Source organism: Equus przewalskii, chromosome 1 (genome assembly GCF_037783145.1).
Source record: "Equus przewalskii isolate Varuska chromosome 1, EquPr2, whole genome shotgun sequence".
NCBI lineage: Eukaryota > Metazoa > Chordata > Mammalia > Perissodactyla > Equidae > Equus > Equus przewalskii.
The window spans coordinates 158,755,262-158,776,774 of NC_091831.1; the positions used below are offsets into that span (position 1 = coordinate 158,755,262).

The following is a 21,513-nucleotide window of genomic DNA, read 5'->3' on the forward strand; positions in this document are numbered from 1 at the left end:
TTCTTTCTTTTGAATATGATTGTCTAGTTTTCCCAACATCACTTATTTAAAAGATTATTCTTTGTCTATTGTCTATTCTTGGCTACTTTGTCATGAATTAATTAACCATATATTTGTGGGTTTATTTCTGAGCTTTCTATTCTGTTCCATTGACCTATCTGTCTGTTTTTATGCTAATACCATACTCTTTTGATTACTATAGCTTTGTAATATAATTTGAAATCAGGAACTGTGATACCTCCAGCTTTATTCTTTCCCAAAATTGCTTAGGCTGTTTGGGATCTTTTGTGGTTCTATACTAATTTTAAGATTTTTTTCTTTCTATTTCTGTGAAAAATGCCATTGAATTTTGATGCAGATTGCATTGAATCTGTAGATTGCTTTGGGTGGTATGGACATTTTAACAATATTAATTTTTCCAATCCATGAGCATAAAATATCTTTCCATTTATTATGTCTTCTTCAATTTCTTTCAGCAATGTTTCATAGTAATGGGCCCCATCTTTACATCTAAAACTTTTCACAAGCATCATGTGGTTTCATGTGCATCAACCAAGGAATATATCTCTGAGATCCTCTGTCAACACTGTGGAAAAGCTGGGCCATCCAAAACTCAGTCAGAGGCAAGTGGTCTGATTCCACTTGCCTGATTCCAGAGATTCTCATCGACTGGAATTCCAAGTCTGATATACTGTTAAAAGATGGATTTCTCAGTGAAGTAATTTTATACTCTACTTTTATATGACACCTCATTTCTAAGGGACTCTACGACTAGTACACAATCTTAGATTTGGGAAGGAAGAAACATATTGTGTGAAAATTTTGATCTACCTCAGAAAAGAGAAGCAACTAACTAGCTCTCCATGAGGCCTCAGGACCTTTGGTTCTGTGCCCGGCCTCTAGAGGGCGATGCTGCACAAACTAGAGGTCTTGCTGATCAGCAATATCTGCTCAGCCCTTCCTCCCTGCACCTGGCTGAGGCCTTTGAGCAGAGACAAGCGGCAAGCATGAGAAGTCAGAAAGCATCCAGGCTCATCTCAGCAGCTTTGGTGTTTTTATCTAAGCAAGAAACTCATCCAGCCTAACTTTCTCCACACCTTCTATTTCTAAGGGCTTGGTTTCTACCATCACTTTCCTGCCTGCTCGGGAGATTTTCCAGAACAGAGCACACAGCATTTCCACTGCTCAGCCATGCTCCTGTTTCTCATCTCAATACTGGGGATTGTATTTACCCTGAGTGAGTGTAATTTCATCATGGTTTATGGTTCTATAGATTCTGACTAAAGTTACTTATTTTTCACAGTGAAGTCTGCCCTGCTCTCACTGATATAACATTGGTTTTGCAGGAGATGCCAGAGCGCAGTCAGTGACCCAACCTGATGGCCATGTCTTGGTTTCTGAAGCAGCCTCACTGGAGCTGAGGTGCACCTATTCTTATGGTGCAACTCCTTACCTCTTCTGGTACATCCAGTACCCAAACCAAGGTCTCCAGCTTCTCCTCAGGTACTTTTCAGGGGACACCCTTGTTGAAGGCATTAAAGGCTTTAAGGCTGAATTGAAGAAGAATGAGTCTTCCTTCAACCTCAGGAAATCCTCAGCCCATTGGAGCGACTCAGCTGAGTACTTCTGTGCTGTGAGTGACACAGTGCCTGGGTCTACAGGGGGAGCTGAACACAAACCACTCATGGGAGTGGAGTTTTGAGAGACTCAAGATCACTTCCTGTGATATTTTCAGCAATCTTTTGCTGTTTGATGGCAAATGAGGAAAAGAGAACTGAGCAGACCCAGGTACATCTATATAATCCTACAAGTCCATATCTGATAAATTTAATTTCAGAGGCTTTTTGCTCTTTGTAGAAACTACATAATACTAAATAGTCATTATTCCAGAATGATGGAGGAGGCTGTGTTCTTATCACATAATAGTCAGATGCTCAAGGCCTTGCCTTGAGGTTTACTGCTTTAAGGGGTTGACCGTGTGGGATTTCATTTATCATGTTATCTTTCAATCAGCCCAGAAAACAAAAGATGAATTCTTCATATTCTTCCCTTGCAAAGCTTGCCTCTTTTTCTACTTGATCATTCACAGACAATTTTCTTGGAACTTTTCCCTGGGTCTCACTGTGCTGCTCACAATGTGTCAGAATATTTTCTCTGCCTTTAAGTATCTCTATTTAGGACAGATTCTGAAAAATTATTGGTCAACAGTATGCAATTGATTAGGGCTTAGAAAAGTGTTATCATCATGTTAGTTCTGGAAATTGTTTAAGAATAGTGTAGGAGAATGAAGATTTAGAACTCATCAGTGTTTGTTCAAAGATTTTGTTTTTTTCAGTTGTGAAAGTAGTTTCCTATTCTTTTGATATCTTAAATTCTGAATTCTACATCAGAAATTTGTGGATGTAATCTCTTTTGCTGCTTCCTGTTATAGACTTTTTTTTTCTCATTGCTTTCACCCTGTTCTAATATGATTTAACTATTGGAATATTAGAGATTGATTCTTATATGTTAACTTTGTCATAATTAATGATGTAGTAAGTTTAACAATACCAAACTCTGCTAGAAATATTAACAAGAATTGCAGTGGGAGCCAGCCTGGTAGCCTAGTGGTTAAAGTTTGCTGTTCACCACTTCAGCAGCCCATGTTCATTTCCCAGTCATGGAACCACACCACCCATCTGTCAGTTGTCACGCTGTGATGGTGGCTAACATAGAAGAAATAGAAGGACTTACAACTAGGATAAACAGCTGTTTACTGGGGCTTTGAGGAGGGGAAAAAAAAAGAGGAAGATTAGCAATAGGTGTTAGCTTATGGTGAATCCTCCCTTGCAAAAAAAAAAAATTGCAATAAATACTAGGGGACACTGGACCAAGTACAACTTATGACCCAGTATAACTGTTTTGCGTAACATGGGAAGAACCATATAAGAATATGTTATAGTTTTTGTGTTCTTGAAGTTTTAGAGGATAACAAATACTCTGGAAGAAGAGGAGCTTTCTAGCTGCTATTTGGCTTGCACTATAATAATATAGATGCATAGGAGTCCTCAAAATATAGAGAGAATAAGTAGATTGTGACCAATATGTAGATTGTGACCAATTTAACCAAACAGTGAACCAGGAGATCAACAGTAATTTTTAGATTATAGTGTTATGGTTATATGTAATAAATGTGTTTGATTGCTGGAAAAGTACAAGGAATGTACATGGGGTGTTAGAGACATAAAATTATGAGTAAGAAATGTATACTCATTTAATATCCTTCTCTCTCCCTGCCTTCCTTTCTATTTTTGGTCATACTCTCTTTACCTCTGACTATTTTCAGGTGATTCATTGTCATCAGCTGAACCATGTTGTCCCAAAGGACCACAGTGGGCACTTCATGCAGATTGGTATGAGAAGGAGAACTACCAATTTCTTTTGATTCTGAACTCAAGCTAAGTTTGAAGAAAAATAAGTCCTATGCCAAGGACTCTGTAGTGGATCAGAATTTGCCACCCAAAAATGTGTGTCTTTGGCTTAATTATTATTAAGTACAAAAGACTCAGGAAGAAACTTTGACCTTCCCCAGAACTGCCTAAAAGAATTTAAGATAGAAGGCCTGTTTCAGGAAGGAGCTCTCACCATGGATCACTATTGCATATGAACTAAGTGTGATTGACAGAGAGGAACCTAGCAAGGCCCATTTGATCAAAGTCTTCCCCATGTCCAAGTGTTTTTTGCAAGGTATGGCAAACATTTGTTTACCAAACATTTGCTTTTCCATTTCCCTGTGAATTGCCTTCTTCCCCTTTGAAGTCCTAAACCACTAACCCCAACATTCTCCTTTGTCTTTAGCTAGAGATGGTACACAAGGTGGTGGATTTGGCCATTACTCAGTTTTCCTGGGTTTCTCCCATGTATACAGGTTATTAAACTGTGTTTGATTTTCTTCTGTTATTCTATCTCATGTCAGGATTTAAATAATCCTGGACAAGCCAGAAAAACCTAGAGGGTAAAAGAATTTTCTTCCTCCCCTACAACAGCAAGCAGCTGGGAGATAATACTCTTACCTTCCCAACCTAACTCTGCCTGAGAAATCAAAGTAGTCTTCCCTCCTCCTTCCCTTTTTCCCTCTTTGCTTTGTTTAATAATTCATTGCTTATTTATATTATTATATAATTTTTATGAACAACTTTCTACAATAAAGAATTATGTTAAGAACAAAGTAGAAATCCTGAGTTATTTTATCAATGAAAGTAATAACTCTGACTTTTTATGTAATTAACTGGTCTTACTTCATACCCCACTCCTCAGAAGCAGCTGGCCTAATTGAGAGGTGGAATAGCTTACTGAAGACTGAGTTACAGTGACAGTTGGGAGGCAACACCCTGATAAGATGGGGCTTTGTTTAATAGAATTCAGCATGTGCTTTGAATCAGACACCATTAGTATAGGTTGCTGTTCCCCATGTAGCCATAATATGTGGGTCTGGGAATCAAAAAATGGACATGGGAGTGGCTCCTCTCACTATTACACCTAATAACCCACTAACAGGCTTTTAGATTCCTAATCTGGAGCTTCATGCTGTGTTTATTTAGAGATCTTAGTTCCTAAGGGAAGAATTCTTACCCCAGGGAACACAAAATGGCTCCACTCAATGGGTGATGAGACTACTTTCTGGTCATTTTGGGCTCCTTAGCTGCTGAATCAATATGGAAGAAAAAAATCTATTGGCTGGAGTGATTGATCCTAACGAGAGGTCTTTGGGTTGCTACCATACAGTGGAAGCAAGCAATACTATGTTTGGAACCTCTTAGTATTTTCATGCCCAATGACAAAGCTAATGAAAAATTGCAGTAACACAGAACAATTGAGAATGCAGATCTTTCTGGAAAAAGATTTGGATCACTCAACCAGGGAAAGAACCAAGACCAGCCAAGGTTTTGGTTGAGGGCAGGGTAAATAAAGGGTAGGGATGGATGAAGGAAGCCATAGATATCAATTCCAGCTTGTGGCCAATCACAGAAACAAAGACTGTAGTACTTTTGCATATTTTCTATTTGATTGTTATATACGTATGTGTTTATTTGTATATGCCAAACATTTTCCTCTTTTCATCTTCCCATTTTTATTTTATAAAGTTATTGGAAATTAACTTTACAATTTAGTCTATAGGTAACAGCATTTTTAGAAGGACTTTGGATTTGAAGAGATATTAATGTAATCAGTGATGGCACAGTTGCAACTGTGCATTTCCTCATTTTGGGGAAATGGAGAGAAGTTCTTCGCTTGTAAGAAGGGTAGCTGTACCTTGAAAGAGGTAGAAATATAGAGCTGTTTTACTGATATATGTGTTTCAAATGTGTGTAGAAGGTTGCATATAGAAGGCGAGTAGTCAAAGGTGTAGATTGATTCATTGACTTTTAGCTCCAAATGCACCTTTGAAATTTCCCTCTCCTGAATGGACTAAACTTACTCCTTCACCAAAGAACTCAAGCAGCTGGAGAGCATCCTCGTCTCCCCACCCCTAACTCTGCCTGAGAAATCAAAGCAAATTTATTATTTTATTTATCCTTTTATTTATTTATATGATTATTATACAATTAGAAACTTCTTATGATAAAAATTTTATTAAGAGGAATTTGGAAATATATGAATTATTGTATCAATGAATGTAATTTTAATTTTTCACATTTTGTGCTTATTTGACACAAAATTTCATTATACCATAGAAGCAGATTGTAATCAGTTTTTAAAGATATTTTATTTTAACTCAAGACACGAATAAGCCTTCATTCATTAATGAGAATGTGCCTGAACATTGTAGTTCCAAGTTATCTTTCTTGCAGGTAACTCCTTAAATACATCCTTGTTTCTGACTTTTTTTGTCTTTAAAATGAGATAGGAGGACAAAAATAATTTTAAAACAATCTAAAGACAGAATACTTCTATCACCTGGGCAGATTTCATGTGTCCCTTTCCAGTCAACCACCTCCTGAGGACAATGGCTATTCTTACTGCTATTGCCATAGATTTGTTTTGACTGGTTTAGAACTTCAAATCAGAGGAATCATATGACAAGTACTCTTTCATGCCTAGTTTCTGTCACTCAACATGATTCATGTTCTCTTGTGTACCAGTCATTTATTACTTTTCATTCGTGATTGTCTTATTACACGAACATATCACAATTTGTTAATCCATACAGCTGTATTCACCACAGGCTAGACACAGGATATTTAGGGATGAATCTTTGGTAAATATGTATAAACATAAATGTGCAAGGTACAGGCTGCTGTAGATTCTTATATCCTTTCATGCAAGAGTAAGGTGTGTCTCTAATATATTTTAGCTAAAGTACCTATCTTAAACACTTTTATTTAAAGACCCATATCTAACATTCATTGTTAGTTAACATGCCACTAATTTTTGCCAGGAAAAACCCAATGTCTGATATTCTCTATGCTATTTAGCAGTTTCAGGTGTCAATGAAGATGTGGATAGCTGAATTATTGCTTCCTGCATCGTAGCCTTATTACAATGCAAGCTGACAACCCCTGACTACTTTTCTGAGTAGAACAATTGACTCTTCTTAGAATTGAAGCTTAATTTAGGTGGCACACATACAGATATCCTATTGTGTGGAAACAGTTTTAATGTAAATTACAGATCCTAACACTTTGATATATTTATTCTTACTTGAGTGACATACAGTTGCTAGAAAATTTTGTGGCTAATGTTGGAGGCAAGTTCTGTAGATCTATATTTCATGTAACTATAGTCCTTTTTAATTAGTTATTCACAGATTTTTTAGTTTAAGATTTAGAGACACTTTGCCATGAAAGAATATTAAAATACTGGAAAGCTTATTTGGTAATTTTTGAAGAAAATTTCACTATTTTATTATTTAATATCCAACAGACAACAAATTCAAAACACATTTCCAATCTTTTTCGCACATTAACAAAATTGTTAGGATAGTTAGACCTCCATATACAATTCCTATGGGGATATCAAAGACAAGGAAACCTTTATTTAGTAAAAAAATGTACTAAAGCGTGAGTATAAAAGAGAGATTGTTAAAATATTTAAAATATATTATATGTATAGGTATGACTTCCAATTGCTTTTGGTGACATATTTCATATTATAGGATATCAAGTTTATTTCTAAATATTTTATTATTTTTGATATTATTGTAAATGGAATTATTTTTTTTGGATTGTTCATTGTTAGTGAATAAAAATGCAAGTGAGTTTTGTAGGTTGTTTTTAGATCTTGAAATTTTACTGAATTCATTTATTTGTAGTAGGGAGAAGCATTTTTAATTGCGGAATTTCACGTGCTGTGACAGTTGAGTCAAGATATCTGAGAACAAGATATCTGGGAACAAGATATCTGTCTCATGTACTTCAGGTACTGAAGTAGGCACCAAATCTTCAAGAATTTCTAGGAGTATGAACTCCACAATGTAACCATTTTATATCTTTAACATGTTGATTACCATTAAAGTTTAATTTAAAAGTTGGGACATGAAAAGATGATGTCTGTCTAGGAATAAATGTTCTAATACATGATGGTATGTTGAATAAGATGAAGAATTTGTAGCTGAATAGGGATTTTGAAAGCAATGCTTAGCTAGTAATTAAGAATACTAAAGCAGAAGAAAATGAGGTCTGCTCTATTTTTCATATTATAGACACAGCAGCATTAAGTTTTATCTCAGTGCACAAATCTAGTAAATGAAAGAGCCAACAATTAAACTCAGGTCATTTGGTTCCAGTTGATAGATTTTCACTAAACAAGTGAAAACTAAAATTAAATAACTTCAGCACACAACTCAAGAAGTTAGAAAATGAACAACAAAACAAAATGAAAGCAGATCGAAGAGATTAAAGATAAAAGCAGAAATTGGTCAAAGGAAAATAACAAATCAGTGATAAAACCACAATCTGATAGTTTTGAAAAAGAACTAGACTACTAACATAATCAAGAAAAAAAATGAGGAGGGACAAATATATGTACAAAATGAAATACAACATAAATTGAGTTTATTTCAGGAATGTAAGGATTATTTTAATATTTGAAAGTCTATTAATGTAATTCTTCATATTAAAAAATTGTAAATGACTTGAAGATGTTCTCAAGACTAGCTTGATGGATTTTATCTGGCGTGATTTCCTCTGGAGATGAGCTGATTCCTTGTACCTGTTCAGTACATGTGTGTTTGTGTAAGCTTATTTGATTTTGGTGGCTTTTACAAAAGTTTGGATTCTCTCTCTTAATTTGACTGAAATTATAGGTATAGCGTGTGTTCATTTTCTTTCATTTCCTTGTTGCATTTAGATTAATCCTGTGAGGTAAGGGGGAAATTGTAAGTTTATTCAACTATATTTATATGGAAGTCTGGGAACCAAGTCTTGGAGCTAAGACTTCATATTACTGTTTATGTACTTGTCTTTCATTGTTGGGTGCTGCAATTTTATTCTAGAAAATTCTGGGCCACTATGGTTCAAATTTATGAGATGTATAGACTCTTCAGATTCCTGGAATGTATCTGAAAATGATTCTCATTTTTGTCTTTAAACCTCTGTAATCTTGTGAAATAAAGCTTCATAAACGTGACCCATTATGTGAACTCCAAACCCTGGCTTAAATAATGTAGTTATAAAAGAAGGACCAAGCTATTATCTCATATATGAGAAACAAGTATACTGGCTAATTTAAACAACTATGCTCTAGACTCCTTTATCGGAAGAAAATTTCATGGAACAGAGAGAGAGAGAGTGATAACTCGCCGCGAATGAAGTTCCAACACCCTGGAGGTTGACAAAAGCTTAGAAGTGTGTATTACCCTTGCTACAGTGCCTTGCTCAAGTCGGGTGCCTAATAATTAGTCTGCAAGGAATGCTCATGCCACTATCTGGTGGCCAGCTCCTGAACCATAATTTGTCCATCAACTTTTGGTGAGAGCCAAACCTGCAACTATTTAATTATTTTTCCAATATATCGATATGGATGAATACAGAACTTGTTAACATACTGTCCTGAAATATTCCGAGGGCTTGAGAAGAGCTAAGTTTGCTACCTTCCACCTTGTTTCTGAAATTTCTCTGAAAACAACCTATAGTGTTAAAAAGAGAGAAAATGGGTTTTCCTATCAGAGAGCTCTGTGTTCAAAAGTATTCGGTCTGCCACCTACTTGCTAAACACTTGTGAGCTTTGTTTCTTTATTTGCAAAATGAACAATATCTTCTTTCTTTTCAAAAAATATCTTCTTTAATATTTCCTGTGACAAGTTATCAATAATGAACCCAAAGAGACTGACAAGTAGCAGATGACCAGTGAATGAGGGTAACCTCAGTATGTACAGAAAAAAGCATTTGACAAATCCAGCATCCATTCTTGATTTAAGACTCCCAGTGAATTAGAAATTTCCTCAACTGAATAAAGGGCATCTACTAAAAACCTACATCAAATGTCATACTTGGTAGTGAAATATAATGCTTTCTCCCAAGAGCAGAAATAAGGGAGAAATTTTGTTTCTCATTACTCCTATTGATACATTACTAGAGATTCTAGCCAGTGCAATGAAGCAAGAGAAAGAAACAGAAGACATACAGTTTGGAAAGGAAGAAGTGAAGCTATCTTTACTCACAGACAGCATCACTGTCTGGGTAAAAATCCAAGGGAATCTATTTTTTTTTTTTAAAAAGCTACTAGAATGAATAAGTAAGTTTAACAAAGTCAAATATAAACCTACCATATGATCCAGCCATTCCACTCCCAGATATTTACTCAAGAGAAATGAAAGCATCTGTCCATATGAAGAATTTACACATATGTTCATCGCAGCTTTATTTGGAACAGCCTCAGACGGGGACTAACCGAAATTTACATCAACATGTGCATACGAAACCAAATTGTTTTGTATCTATATAATGAAATTGTACTCAGTAACAGAAAGGAGTGAACCATTGATACTTATAAGACCATGGAAATCTCAAAATAATTATGCTGGGTGAAAGATGTCAGAGTACATATGAGTCCATTTATAAAAGTTTATAAAACATGTAAACTAATTTATAATGACAGAAGTGTTTCCTGGAAAAGGGGCTGGAAAGTGAGGAGGAGGATGAGAAAGAAACATGAGGAGACTTGGGGTGATGCATTTGTTCATTATCTTGATTGTGGTGATGGATTCACAAGTGTATACATATGACAAATCTTATAAAATTGTTCACTTTAAACACATGTAGTTTTTTTTAAAGAAAACTGTACATTAATAAAACCATTAAAAAATCCAAATTTAGCAAATATCCTCCCTCAATTTTGTACAAGTCCTATTGCGTGACCCAAAACGAAAAATATTTCTCCTGCAGGTTCTCATTGGCCTAAAAGTGTTCTCTTTTTTTAAAATACAGATAACAACTTTTTGCTTCCATGTGTTATACTGTTTATTTTCAACCCAGAACCATCCCAACCTATTTTGCATTCTCCCCTGTAAATCAGAATAGAAGTTTGTAGCTGCTTTTCCAGAATTCCTTTCTAACATAGTTTTATGCTGGGTTCTGACCATGTGATTTGAAAGGCGGGGGAGAAGGGAAGGGACGAGTGAACTCCAGCAGTATCCAGGGCTGAATTTCTTATTGAAAGCTGCAACTGGGAGCCTATTCAAATGCTGAATCTGGACTCATGAAGCTCCTTGATTTGAATGTGTGGAGAGTGAACTCCAGGAAACAGACTGAACCATCTGCACATCTAGGGATAAACATTTACAGGGTCTTACAGAAAGATGCGTCTTTCTCCAAACTGTATTCTGATAATGCTCAGAGCTGTTGCTTTTTTCAATAAAATGAATGGTCATAAAAAATAAATGTCAGGAGCATGTGATGTACAGCGTAGGGAATGCAGTCAATAATATGGTAATAACTTTGTATGGTGACTAGATGACTTTGGATGGCTACTAGACTTGTCATAGTGGTCATTTCATAATATACGTGAATGTCAATCACTACGTTGCACCACTGAAAGTAACCCAATATTGTATGTCAACTATACTTCAATAAAAACAATGAAGGGAGCTAAAGAAGTGATGTTTTACTGTGGGCACTTAATAGAAAAAGACAGTTTTTTCAAATTTTATGTGGTCGGGGGACATTTTCCCATGCTGATCCCAGAGATTTCTCTGTGGTCTTTGAGGACCATCTTGGTCTAGGAAAGTTATCAAAAATGAAATCTTGTAAACCGGTATCAGACTGGTTACAAGAAAACCACCTGGGGAGGTTTTAAAAATTACAACTTAGTGGGTCTCTATCCTGGAAAATTTGACTTATGTAGTTAGTGGTGGGATCCCAGAATCTGTAATTTTAAATCCCTCACACATTGATTCTCCTATCAGCTGCTGTGTGAATATCAGCTGATATGTCTTTAACAATTTAAAAAGCTGGGAAAGAAGAGAGTCTTAACTTCTGCTCCTGCCTTTTGATGAAAATCCATCTTTTCAGTTCTGCTCCCCGTGGGGGAAAATTATTTGATTAGAGTTTGGCATCAAAACATTGGCGGAGAGACAACAGTGGAAAGAAATCTTGAGGCTAGATCTCCATGAAGAGTGTGGGATTAGTACTCTACTCCTGACGCACACAGGCTAGCTACCTCGTTTTAGAGCCAATGAAATAATGGGAGAATAAGATATTGATCTCAGTTCATTCTACAGGGATTCACTAATTTCAGTTATGGTGGCTTTTATTATCTAGGATTCATATTTTTCACGTTTTCTGAAATTCGGGAATTCGGGAATATTTGACTATTGGTAAGATAGTGTGACTTTTTCTCCTAAAAAAGCTTTTATTAAGAAGATCACATTCCTTACATTGATATAATTAAGGACTGGCAAAATATTGTAATTCAGGTAGTAGTGATTCCTTTCCCAAAGATTGTTTATTATTTTTGTTTAACAACTATTTAGTAAACAGACAATAAATGCCAGTCAGTATTCTCTATGTTAGGTTACAGTGCTGAAAACAGAGAATCATTCACTTTGATTCTACTTCTTAACCTTTCCTCTGATTTTAACCCAAACTCTTTTCTGACATTCTAGTGGATTAGGGGTTGGCTCACAGTGGATCCATGAGAATATTTAGCGCTATATTAAAACGCTCAAGAAAATTGATCTCTCTTCAGTGGCAAGAAATATTCTGGGATTCTCTGTTAAAAAATTTCCATGTCAGGTGGGTCCTAAGAACAAAATAGACCTTAAAGGGTCACCTGAAGACTGACATGTGTCTTATAAATGAGGTCAGGGATGGGAACAGAGTGCTGATTTGGGAGGATTCTAGGAAACATGTATCCCATTTCAGTCCCTGTCCACCAGAGGGTGCAGCTTCCTAACACAAACACATTTCCTGAGTGAAACGTAGGTTTCCACTTATCATTTCACTGTGACTTTGACATTTCTTCATGTTAAGAATCAAGAACATTATTTAGGCGACACTCCAGAGATGAGCTCTGCTCCAGCCTTGGTGACTGTGGTACTCTTAATGCTTGGTAAGTAAAATGTCTCTTAAAATTTGTGCTCTTTCTTCTATGTCAGCAAAATCTTTAATCGTTATTTTATCCCAGAGCTTTATGCCAAAGGTGATACAGATCCCTTTTATTTTTCCCCAGGGCAAACTTATGGAGATTCAGTGACCCAGATGGAAGGCCAAGTGACCCTCTCAGAAGAGGCTTCCCTGACTATAAACTGCACTTATTCAGCCACAGGGTACCCCACTCTTTTCTGGTATGTTCAATATCCTGGAGAAGGTCCACAGCTCCTCCTGAGAGCCGCGACACCCAACAAGAAGGAAACCAACAAAGGTTTTGAAGCCACATACAATAAAGAAAGCACCTCCTTCCACTTGGAGAAAGCCTCAGTCCTAGAGTCAGACTCAGCTATGTACTACTGTGCTATGAGTGACACAGTGACAGGAACTGCAGGGGGAGCTGAGCAAAAACTCTGAGCAGTGACTAGTGGCCTGGCTGCTGAGTGCCTCTGACTGTTTGATCCACTCTGATTTCATCCAAGTCTGTGATTGTTAGTCTCTCAGTCTCTGGTTGATACAAATACCATACAAATGGCTAGCGCATGAGAACAAGAAGTGAAAACTCACCATGCTCAACTCTTCATCAGTGAAATTGAAAACAATCTGACACCAATAGTTACTCATTCAGGATCAAAGTAATTTCAAAGTAAAACCATACGAAGAATGTAGTGGTTTCCGTGCTCATGCTTGCAGTTAAAGTCCAGCCCCCACAAGCTGTTCCAGGACAGGCTAGTGGATATCGGCATGTCTTATTACACTTTTAGACAGAAAAAGTGTGCCAGAGAGGGTGGCACCTGCAGAATGTCTTCCTGACAGAATATGGCAGGAGAGATGATAGAAGAGATACAGCCCCCAAAATCAAGTTCTTAATTATGAAAGAAAGGAAGAGATGAGAGGAGAAGGAACAGAATCTCATATGTAACTGAACAATGGAAAGAGGAAAAGAACATTTGTTCTAGCTTCTTTTTTTGGTCAACCAGATGGCAAAGACAGGCTCATACTCAAACTGAAGGGGAAAAACGAAGAACATAATTGAGGAAATGAGTCATGTATAACCCCTGAAGAGTGCCCCTTATCTTGATCCTGGCCAGTCATTTAGATCAATTGGCTTTCTAACAATAAGAACTCAAGTGAGATAGTTTTCAGTACCAATGATTATGGTGAGAAATTCTTAGAGAATTTCTTAGAAATTCTTCATAACATTGTAGATAGTGACACTGGCTGAGGGAAAGCCTATAGATTTCTCTAACTCCTGTTTTGCAGCTTCTCACAGAGGAGGGAAAATCATGGGATTGGGAGAAGGTATGGCAGTAAGAGAAGAGGGTGTAGTGAAAAGAAAAATTTAAAAAATCAATCTTTTGTGTTGCCTTGCAAATATACTGCTGGTCTTTGCAAATATTGGTGCAATCTTTTAAAAATAATATCTGTTTATTGTTACACTAAGAGTACTTTCACCGCTTGGAAGAAAGTTTTTTAGCACAGGAGTGAAGGAAATTATGAGTGTTCTTGGATTCTGCAGTGCCTGTTATGGTAAGTGTGACTACAAATGTTACTGACTTTGAAGTGTCCGTTCCTTCTAAAATATTTTTCTTTTTCACTTCTTCCATGCCCATGAAAATTTCCTCTTTTTTTTCTCAGAGGCCATATTTGTAGATTTTATGAATGAACTATGATCACAACACTAATATATTTTCTTAATTAAACTTAATTGATTTTTTTCTTACAATTGATTTAAAATGTAAATTTTATTTTTAAACCTTCATAGATATAAATGCATGCCAAAATGTACTTTAAATAATACGAAAGGGTATACAATAATTTTCTCAGACATTTGAATAAACATCGCTGATTAATAATACGCATTTATCTCTGCATCCCTCTGAAAGTCTATTAAAAAGATAGTATGGAAATTAAAAAAAGCATCAACCTGCAAACACAAAGAGAACAGAAAAGGAGATCACGGCAAACAGTGATGTCAACAAAATTTGAGAGAGTGAGAAGTATATGGAGAAATGAAAATTTGCATAACAGACCAGATAAATAAGAGACCTAAGCCTAGTGTGAGAAGCCAACAAGAAGCATTGCAACGTGTGCTGTACACTTGTGGAAAGGATGGGTCACTTCCTTTTAGCACTGAATAATGTTCCATTGTCTGGATGAAAGGACCATTTATCCTTTCACCTACCGAAGGACATCTTGGCTGCTTCCAAGTTTAGGCAATTATGAGTAAAGCTGCTACAAACATTTGTGTGCAAGGTTTTGTGTGGACATAAAGCTTTCAACCCATTTGGGTAAATACCAAGGAGTGTAATTGCTGGATCATATGGTAAGAGTATGTTTAGTTGGGTAAGAAACTGCTACCTTGTGTGCCAAAATGACTGTACCACTTTACGTTCCCATCAGCCTTGAGTGAGATTTCCTATAGCTTCACATCCTTGCCAGCAATTAGCGTTGTTAGTGTTTTGGATTTTGGCCGTTCTAACAGGTGTTTAGTGTTATCTCATTTTTCAAAAATTTAATTTTATTAAGAACTCTCGACATGAGATACACACTCTTAAGAAAATATTGTGTATAATACATTTTGTTGGCTGTAGACACAATGTTTTACTGCAAATCTCTAGAGCTTTCATCTTCCTTGAATGAGTTAATGCCTGTTGATTAGTAACTCTCCAGAACCTCCCCTCGCTAGTCCATGGTAACCTCCAATACACTCTTTGATTCTATGAATTTGACTATTTTAGATACCTGGTTGAAGTGGAATCATACAGTATTTGTCTTTCTGTGAATGGCTTATTTCAGTTGGTACAATGTCCTCAAAGTTCATCCATGTTGTTGCATATTGTAGAATTTCCTTTATTTTATTAAGAATGAGTAGTACTCTATTGTATATACTCATCAAATTTTCTTTTCTTTTCTTTTCTTTTTTGGTGAGGAAGATGGGCCCTGAGATAACACCTGTTGCAAATCTTCCTCTGTTTTGCTTGAGGAAGAGTGGCCCTGAGCTAACATCTGTGTCCATCTTCTTCTATTTTGTATGTGGGATGCCACCACAGCATGGCTTGATGAGTGGTGTTGGTCCACACCTGGGATCTGAACCTGTGAACCCAGGCCACTGAACTGGAACATACTGAACTTAACACTAACACTACCAGGCCAGCTCCCCAAATTTTCTTTATCCATTCATCTGTTATTGACTTTTAAGTTGTTTCCACATCTTGGCTGTTGTGAACAGTGCTGCAATAAACATAGGACTGCTAGTATCTCTTCAAGCTCCTGATTTCAATTCTTTTGGCTAGTAATCAGAAGTGGAATTATTGGGTCATTCAGTAGTTCTACTTTTAATTTTTTGAAGAACCTTTATACTGTTTTCCATAGCAGCCACACAATTTTGCGTTTCCACCAACAGTGTGCAAGGGTTCCAGTTTCTCCACATCCTCAACAACATTTGTTGTCTCTTATGTTTTTGATAATAGCCATCCTGACAGGTGTGAGGTGATGTGTCATAGTGGCTTTGATTTGCATTTCCCTGATGATTGGCGATGTTGAGCATTTTTTCACATACTTCTTGGCCATTTCTAAGTCTTCTTTGGAGAAATGTCTATTGTATCCTTAGTGCATTTTTTATCACTTGATTATTATTTTTTTTAACTATTGAGTTGTAGGAGTTCCTTATATATTTTGGATATTAACCCATTATCATACACGTGGTTTGCAAATATTCTCTTCAGTTCCATAGTTTGACTTTTCACACTGTTGATTGTTTCCTTTGCTGTGCCGAAGCTGTTTAGTTTGATGTAGTCCCACTTGTTAATTTTTACTTTTGTTCCCTGTGTTTTCGGCGTCATATCCATGATCATTGACAAAATCAATGTCACAAAACTTTTATTCTCTGTTTTCTTTTTTAAAAAAACAATTTAGTTTTATTGATTTTTTTCTAGTGCTTTAATATTTTCTGTTCTAATCTTTGTTTATCCTTCCTTCTGTAGACTTTAGGCTTAGTTTGTTCTTTTTCTACTTCCTTGAGGTATAAATCAGTTTGTTTATTGGAGAGCTTTCTTTTTTAATGTAGATGTTTATCACTATAAACTTCCCTCTTAGTACTGCTTTTTCTACATCACATGAAAGTGGTATGTTGTGTTTTCATTTGTCTTGAGATATTTTCCAACTTCTTTTTTGATTTCCTCTGTGACCCATTGGTTGTTCCAGAGTGTATTGTTTAATTTCCACATATTTGTGAATTCTCCAAATTGCCTTTTCCTGTTGATTTTGTTTCATTCTATTGTGTACAGAAAAGATACTTGGTATAGTATCAATTTACTTACATTAGTTAAGACTTGTTTTATAACCTACCATGTGATCTATCTTGGGGAGAGATCTGCGTGCACTTGATAAGGATGTGTATGCTGCTATTATTGTGTGCACTGTTCTTTATATCTATTAATCCATTTGGTCTACAGTGTTATACAAGTCATATATTTCTTTATTGATCTTTTGTCTGGATATTCTGTCCATATCTGAAAGTGGGGTATTGAAGTCTCCCATTATTGTGTTGCTGTCTATTTCTCCCTTCACTTCTGTTAATGTTTACTTTCTATATTTAGGTGCTCTGATATTGGATGCATATATACTTATAATTGTTATAATTTCCAAGACTCAGACTGATTACATCAACAGCCTTCCTAGTTCTCCAGCTTGTAAGTGAAGGTTGTGGAACTTTTTAGCCTCCATTACCACCTGAGCCAATTCCTATACTGAATCTCCTTTTATATCTCTGTATATATGTATGTATGCATGTATGTATGTATATATTTATTTATTTGTCTAGATAGATGGATAGGTATAGAGATAGATGGTGGTGTAATTCAGTCTGACTCAAAAGGCATGAGAATTGGGGCACTGATGGTGTAAGACCCAGTCTCAGTCCAAAGGTCCAAGAACAAGGAGTGTCAATGTTTGAATGCAGGAAAAGATGGATATTTCATCTTCAGTAGAGAGATAATTCACCCTTTCTCTGCTTTTTTATTCTATTCAGGACCTTATTGGAGTGGATGATGTCCACCCACATTGGGGATGGTGATCTTCTTTACTCAGTCTGCTGATAAAAATACTCATCTACCCAGAGACATCTTCACCGACACACTAAGAAATAACGTTTTATCAGCTCTTTGAGTACCTCTTAGCATAGTCAAGTTGATGCAGAAAGTTAGCCATCACAATCTCTAAAATATTTTAGCCAAAACAGATATCTTTAATGCCTTTATTAAAGAGTGAATTTCTAACATTCATTGTGCTATTTAACATGCTACTAATTTTGCCAACAAAAACCCAACATCTGATATTCCTCACTCTCTTAAGCAAAGTTTCAGGTATTGATCAAGTTGTGGATAGCTGAATTGAAGTGTCCTCTGTCATAGCCTTCTGTCAGAGTGCTCCATGACCACCCCTGAAATTTGCTTTCTTGACTAGGACAATTGATTTTCCTTAGAATTCAAGCCAAATTTAACTGGCACACATACACAATATCTGAGGGTCTGTGCTGAAAAAGTTTTAATGTAAATTACACATCCTAACACTTTGACATATTTGTTCTTACTTGGTAAGTGATACACAATTACTATGAATAATTTGTAGATAATTGATGCTGAAAATTTTAAAGATATATAATCCATGCAACTGTAAATATTTTCTAATCAGTTATTTCAGAAAGTTTAAGTTTGGGATTTAAGGACACTGCTTTACAGAATATAAAAATGTTGAAAAGATTATTTGGTAACTTTTGAAGAAAATTGCACTCTTGTGTTTAATATCTAATACACAGTACATTCAATAAAAATTTCCAATCTTTTTAACACATTAACAAAGTTGTTGGATAATTAGGCCTCCATACGCAATATCTACGGGGATATCTAAGACAAAGGAGCACTTTTATTTAGGAAACAATGCACTAAAATGTGAATATAAAAAAAGATAGATTGTTGAAATGTTTAAGATATTTTGTATGTAAAGGTATGATTCCAAATTGCTTTTTTGTGATATATTTCATACAACGGGGTATTAAAATGGACCCTCCTAGTCAATCAACGTGAAGTTCATAGACAAGACAGTTGAAGCTTTCCCTGCTTCAACAATCCACTAAAACAATCCACTAATTACTTGTTCACGGAGTAATTATATACAATTTCAGTGATGAGGGTTTTCCACCTTCTCTTAGTGTGCTTTTGGGGAATTAGAAATGTGCTCTTATACATAGTGTACAAGAGATTCCAAATTGTAAAAGAATGAAGGTTGAAGGGCCACTTTATACTGATAAAATGTAAAAGTTATTATTTACTTGTGACTTCTGCATCCTCTGCTATAGCAAGGTATGAAATTTCCTTAATTTTAGTTTATCCTTTTCTGTAATTTCTTCTTGGTGTTTCTTCTCTGCTATCTTCTTTTTTTTCACTTTCTCTTTTTATCCAAATATTATTTTTTTAACTCTTTCTTCTACATCTCACTTTTGCAAGGGTTAATTTAGTTCACTAACTTGGGGTTCTCTTGGACTCCTCCTTTACCATCCCTTCAATAGAACTGACCTTCCTTTGAGATATCTGTTTGGTGGATGTGGTGGGTCTAGTGGGTGAGAGAGGGGGCTTCAGTCTTGCACAAAGGGGTGTCGAGCGAAAATAATCCACAACCAATCTATAAATGAAAATTTGGGAGAGTTTATTCTGAGCTAAAATGTGAGGAGCATGGCCCATGGCACCAAAGAAGGGAGGAGTACAGAGTGGTTATATACCCTCAAAGAGGATGTTTCACATGTGATTGAAATGTCCTTTTTACAATAGTCGCGAGACTGCTCTGTCAGCGCGGTGATTGATGGACACAGCAGATAGCTCTGCTGTCTTAGTGAACACAGCAGGGTGGCAGGTCTGTTGTCTCGAGCTGGGTGGTCACAGGTGAGCTGGGTGGTCAAAGGTGAGCACAGCATTCAGTTCCTAGCCTAAGGAAAGATGCTTATCTTTAAGGAAGTGCCAATGTGGGGGGAAGTTGCACCTTTATCTTAAGGACATTTGTTCTTGCCATAGTAAATATTTAAAGCAGATATACAGTGCATGCTCAACGGCCATATCGGGCCCTTTTGGAAAAAACAGGCCGAATTAGGTTTACACCAAATGGCTTTCTCATATACTCCAATATATACTATTGCTTGCCATTTCCATTTGTCAGGGGGAGCAGGAAGAATCTCATCCTATGTGCTCAGCTTTCTTAGTTGTTTTCTTTTAAGTTTGTCTCTTAAGCAATATGTAGCAAGATATTTTATTTCAATCAAATAATTTCTTTATATATATGTTTTGATTATTGATATATTTGGACTCATTTATAATATTTTGGGTTTTCTCCACATACTCTTGGTTTTTTCTTTTCTTTTTCAGTTTGTCTTCTGTTGCATTGATAAAATTTTCTTTTTTCTCTCTGTTGATTTATAAAATGTAAAAAATGTATTTCTGTTCTTATGACAAGTAACCTTAAATTTCACATATACCTAACCATATATATTTTTTCTATTCCTAATGTTATTCTCTAACATTTCCCCATATATCCCACTCCTTCTCCCTTCCTAAGTGGGAGGAAGAATGAAGGCATCCATTCAAACTTGATTCATGATCTTATGGCTGCAGCTGTACTGTGAGTTGAGGGATTTTGGGAAACTGAGTACATTAGAAGATATTCTTTAGAAGTTCAGGAAGGAAACTGGCTTTATTCAGGTTTCCTCTAGTTACTATAGAAAAGGAAAAGAAAATTCTAGTGTAATGACCTAGCAAATGTTCTCCTTTTTGCTTTTCTTTTCTTCACAGAGATCAGCAAAGGAGAGAATGTGGAGCAGCATCCTTCGACCCTGAGTGTCCAGGAGGAAACAGCTGTGTTATTATCTGTACTTACTCAGACAGTGCCTCAAACTACTTCCCTTGTTACAAGCAAGAACATGGAAAAGGTCTCCAGCTCATTAGAGACATTCGTTCAAATGCGGACAAAAAAGAAGACCAAAGACTCACTGTTTTATTGAATGAGACGGCCAAACATCTCTCCCTGCACTTTGCAGCCACAGAATCCAGAGACTCAGCTGTCTACTTCTGTGCAGCAAGAACACGTTACTTCCCAGACACCTGCAACCTGTACTCAAACCTGTGACCAGGGCAGCCTCCTTTCATCTGGCACAGACCTTCAATTATAGCATTTGTCATTTTGTTCATCTGCAAGTAGAAACTAAGGTATTAGACGTTAAAAGCATATAGTAAGAAGATTAGTTTCAAGATGACCCAGAAAAGGTTAGAACATTTTATTAGATGACTGTTGCCTAATGAATTCTTGAAAGGAGTTAGCAATGCTTTATTTTGAAATTCAGGCTTTGAAGACATTTTGCATTTACTATTCAGACTCTTCTCATATAAATAAATCCTTAGTAATAATACCGCATTCCTATTGTGGATGAGCTTTTAACTCATGTCTTTCAAAAATTGCATGTTACTTTTTGTTGATTATAAAAAATTATGTGCTAAATGTAGGAAATATATAAAATGGGTGTGAAATTGATGATCTGCACCTGGATAATTCATTGCTAATAATTGGCGTACTCTAGTATAATTAGGATTGTGATTTTTGCCTGCCTATTATTATATCTTGAATTGAGCATTCCCAATGGCTTCATCTTATCCTCTAATACCTCCTTTTTAATAGCTGTGTGAGAAACTTTCATAAGTCACTGTTATATTTTCACTTTCTTCCTCTGTATATTTTTGTGATAAAATTTGTCCTCTGACCACTTCATAGTTGAGCAAATGTGGCTTGCATTTTCCTTTAGAGCCCAGTGATGTTTATATTGCTTGTGTGTTTGAGGGAAATTAAAATAGGAAGTGATTTATTCAAGAATGTGAATTTAGGAGTAGAATTACAAAATTTTCTTATT

At 36.1% G+C, this 21,513-nt stretch overlaps 2 long non-coding RNA genes and 1 gene segment (V, D, J or C); all 3 read left to right on the forward strand.

Annotated features, from left to right (window-relative positions):
• Positions 1 to 917: 917 nt before the first annotated feature.
• On the forward strand, positions 918 to 4,132 carry LOC103540225 (uncharacterized). The gene is made up of 3 exons (XR_011539327.1): positions 918 to 1,237; positions 1,347 to 1,788; positions 3,326 to 4,132. It is a non-coding gene; the product is annotated as an uncharacterized lncRNA (long non-coding RNA).
• An 8,278-nt stretch (positions 4,133 to 12,410) lies between these two features.
• LOC139077681 (uncharacterized) lies at positions 12,411 to 12,867 on the forward strand. The gene is made up of 2 exons (XR_011530197.1): positions 12,411 to 12,528; positions 12,649 to 12,867. It is a non-coding gene; the product is annotated as an uncharacterized lncRNA (long non-coding RNA).
• A 6,557-nt stretch (positions 12,868 to 19,424) lies between these two features.
• LOC139084645 (T cell receptor alpha variable 13-1-like) lies at positions 19,425 to 20,738 on the forward strand. The segment is given in 2 exon segments: positions 19,425 to 19,504; positions 20,405 to 20,738. Coding segments are annotated over 2 exon segments (414 nt in total).
• Positions 20,739 to 21,513: the final 775 nt, after the last annotated feature.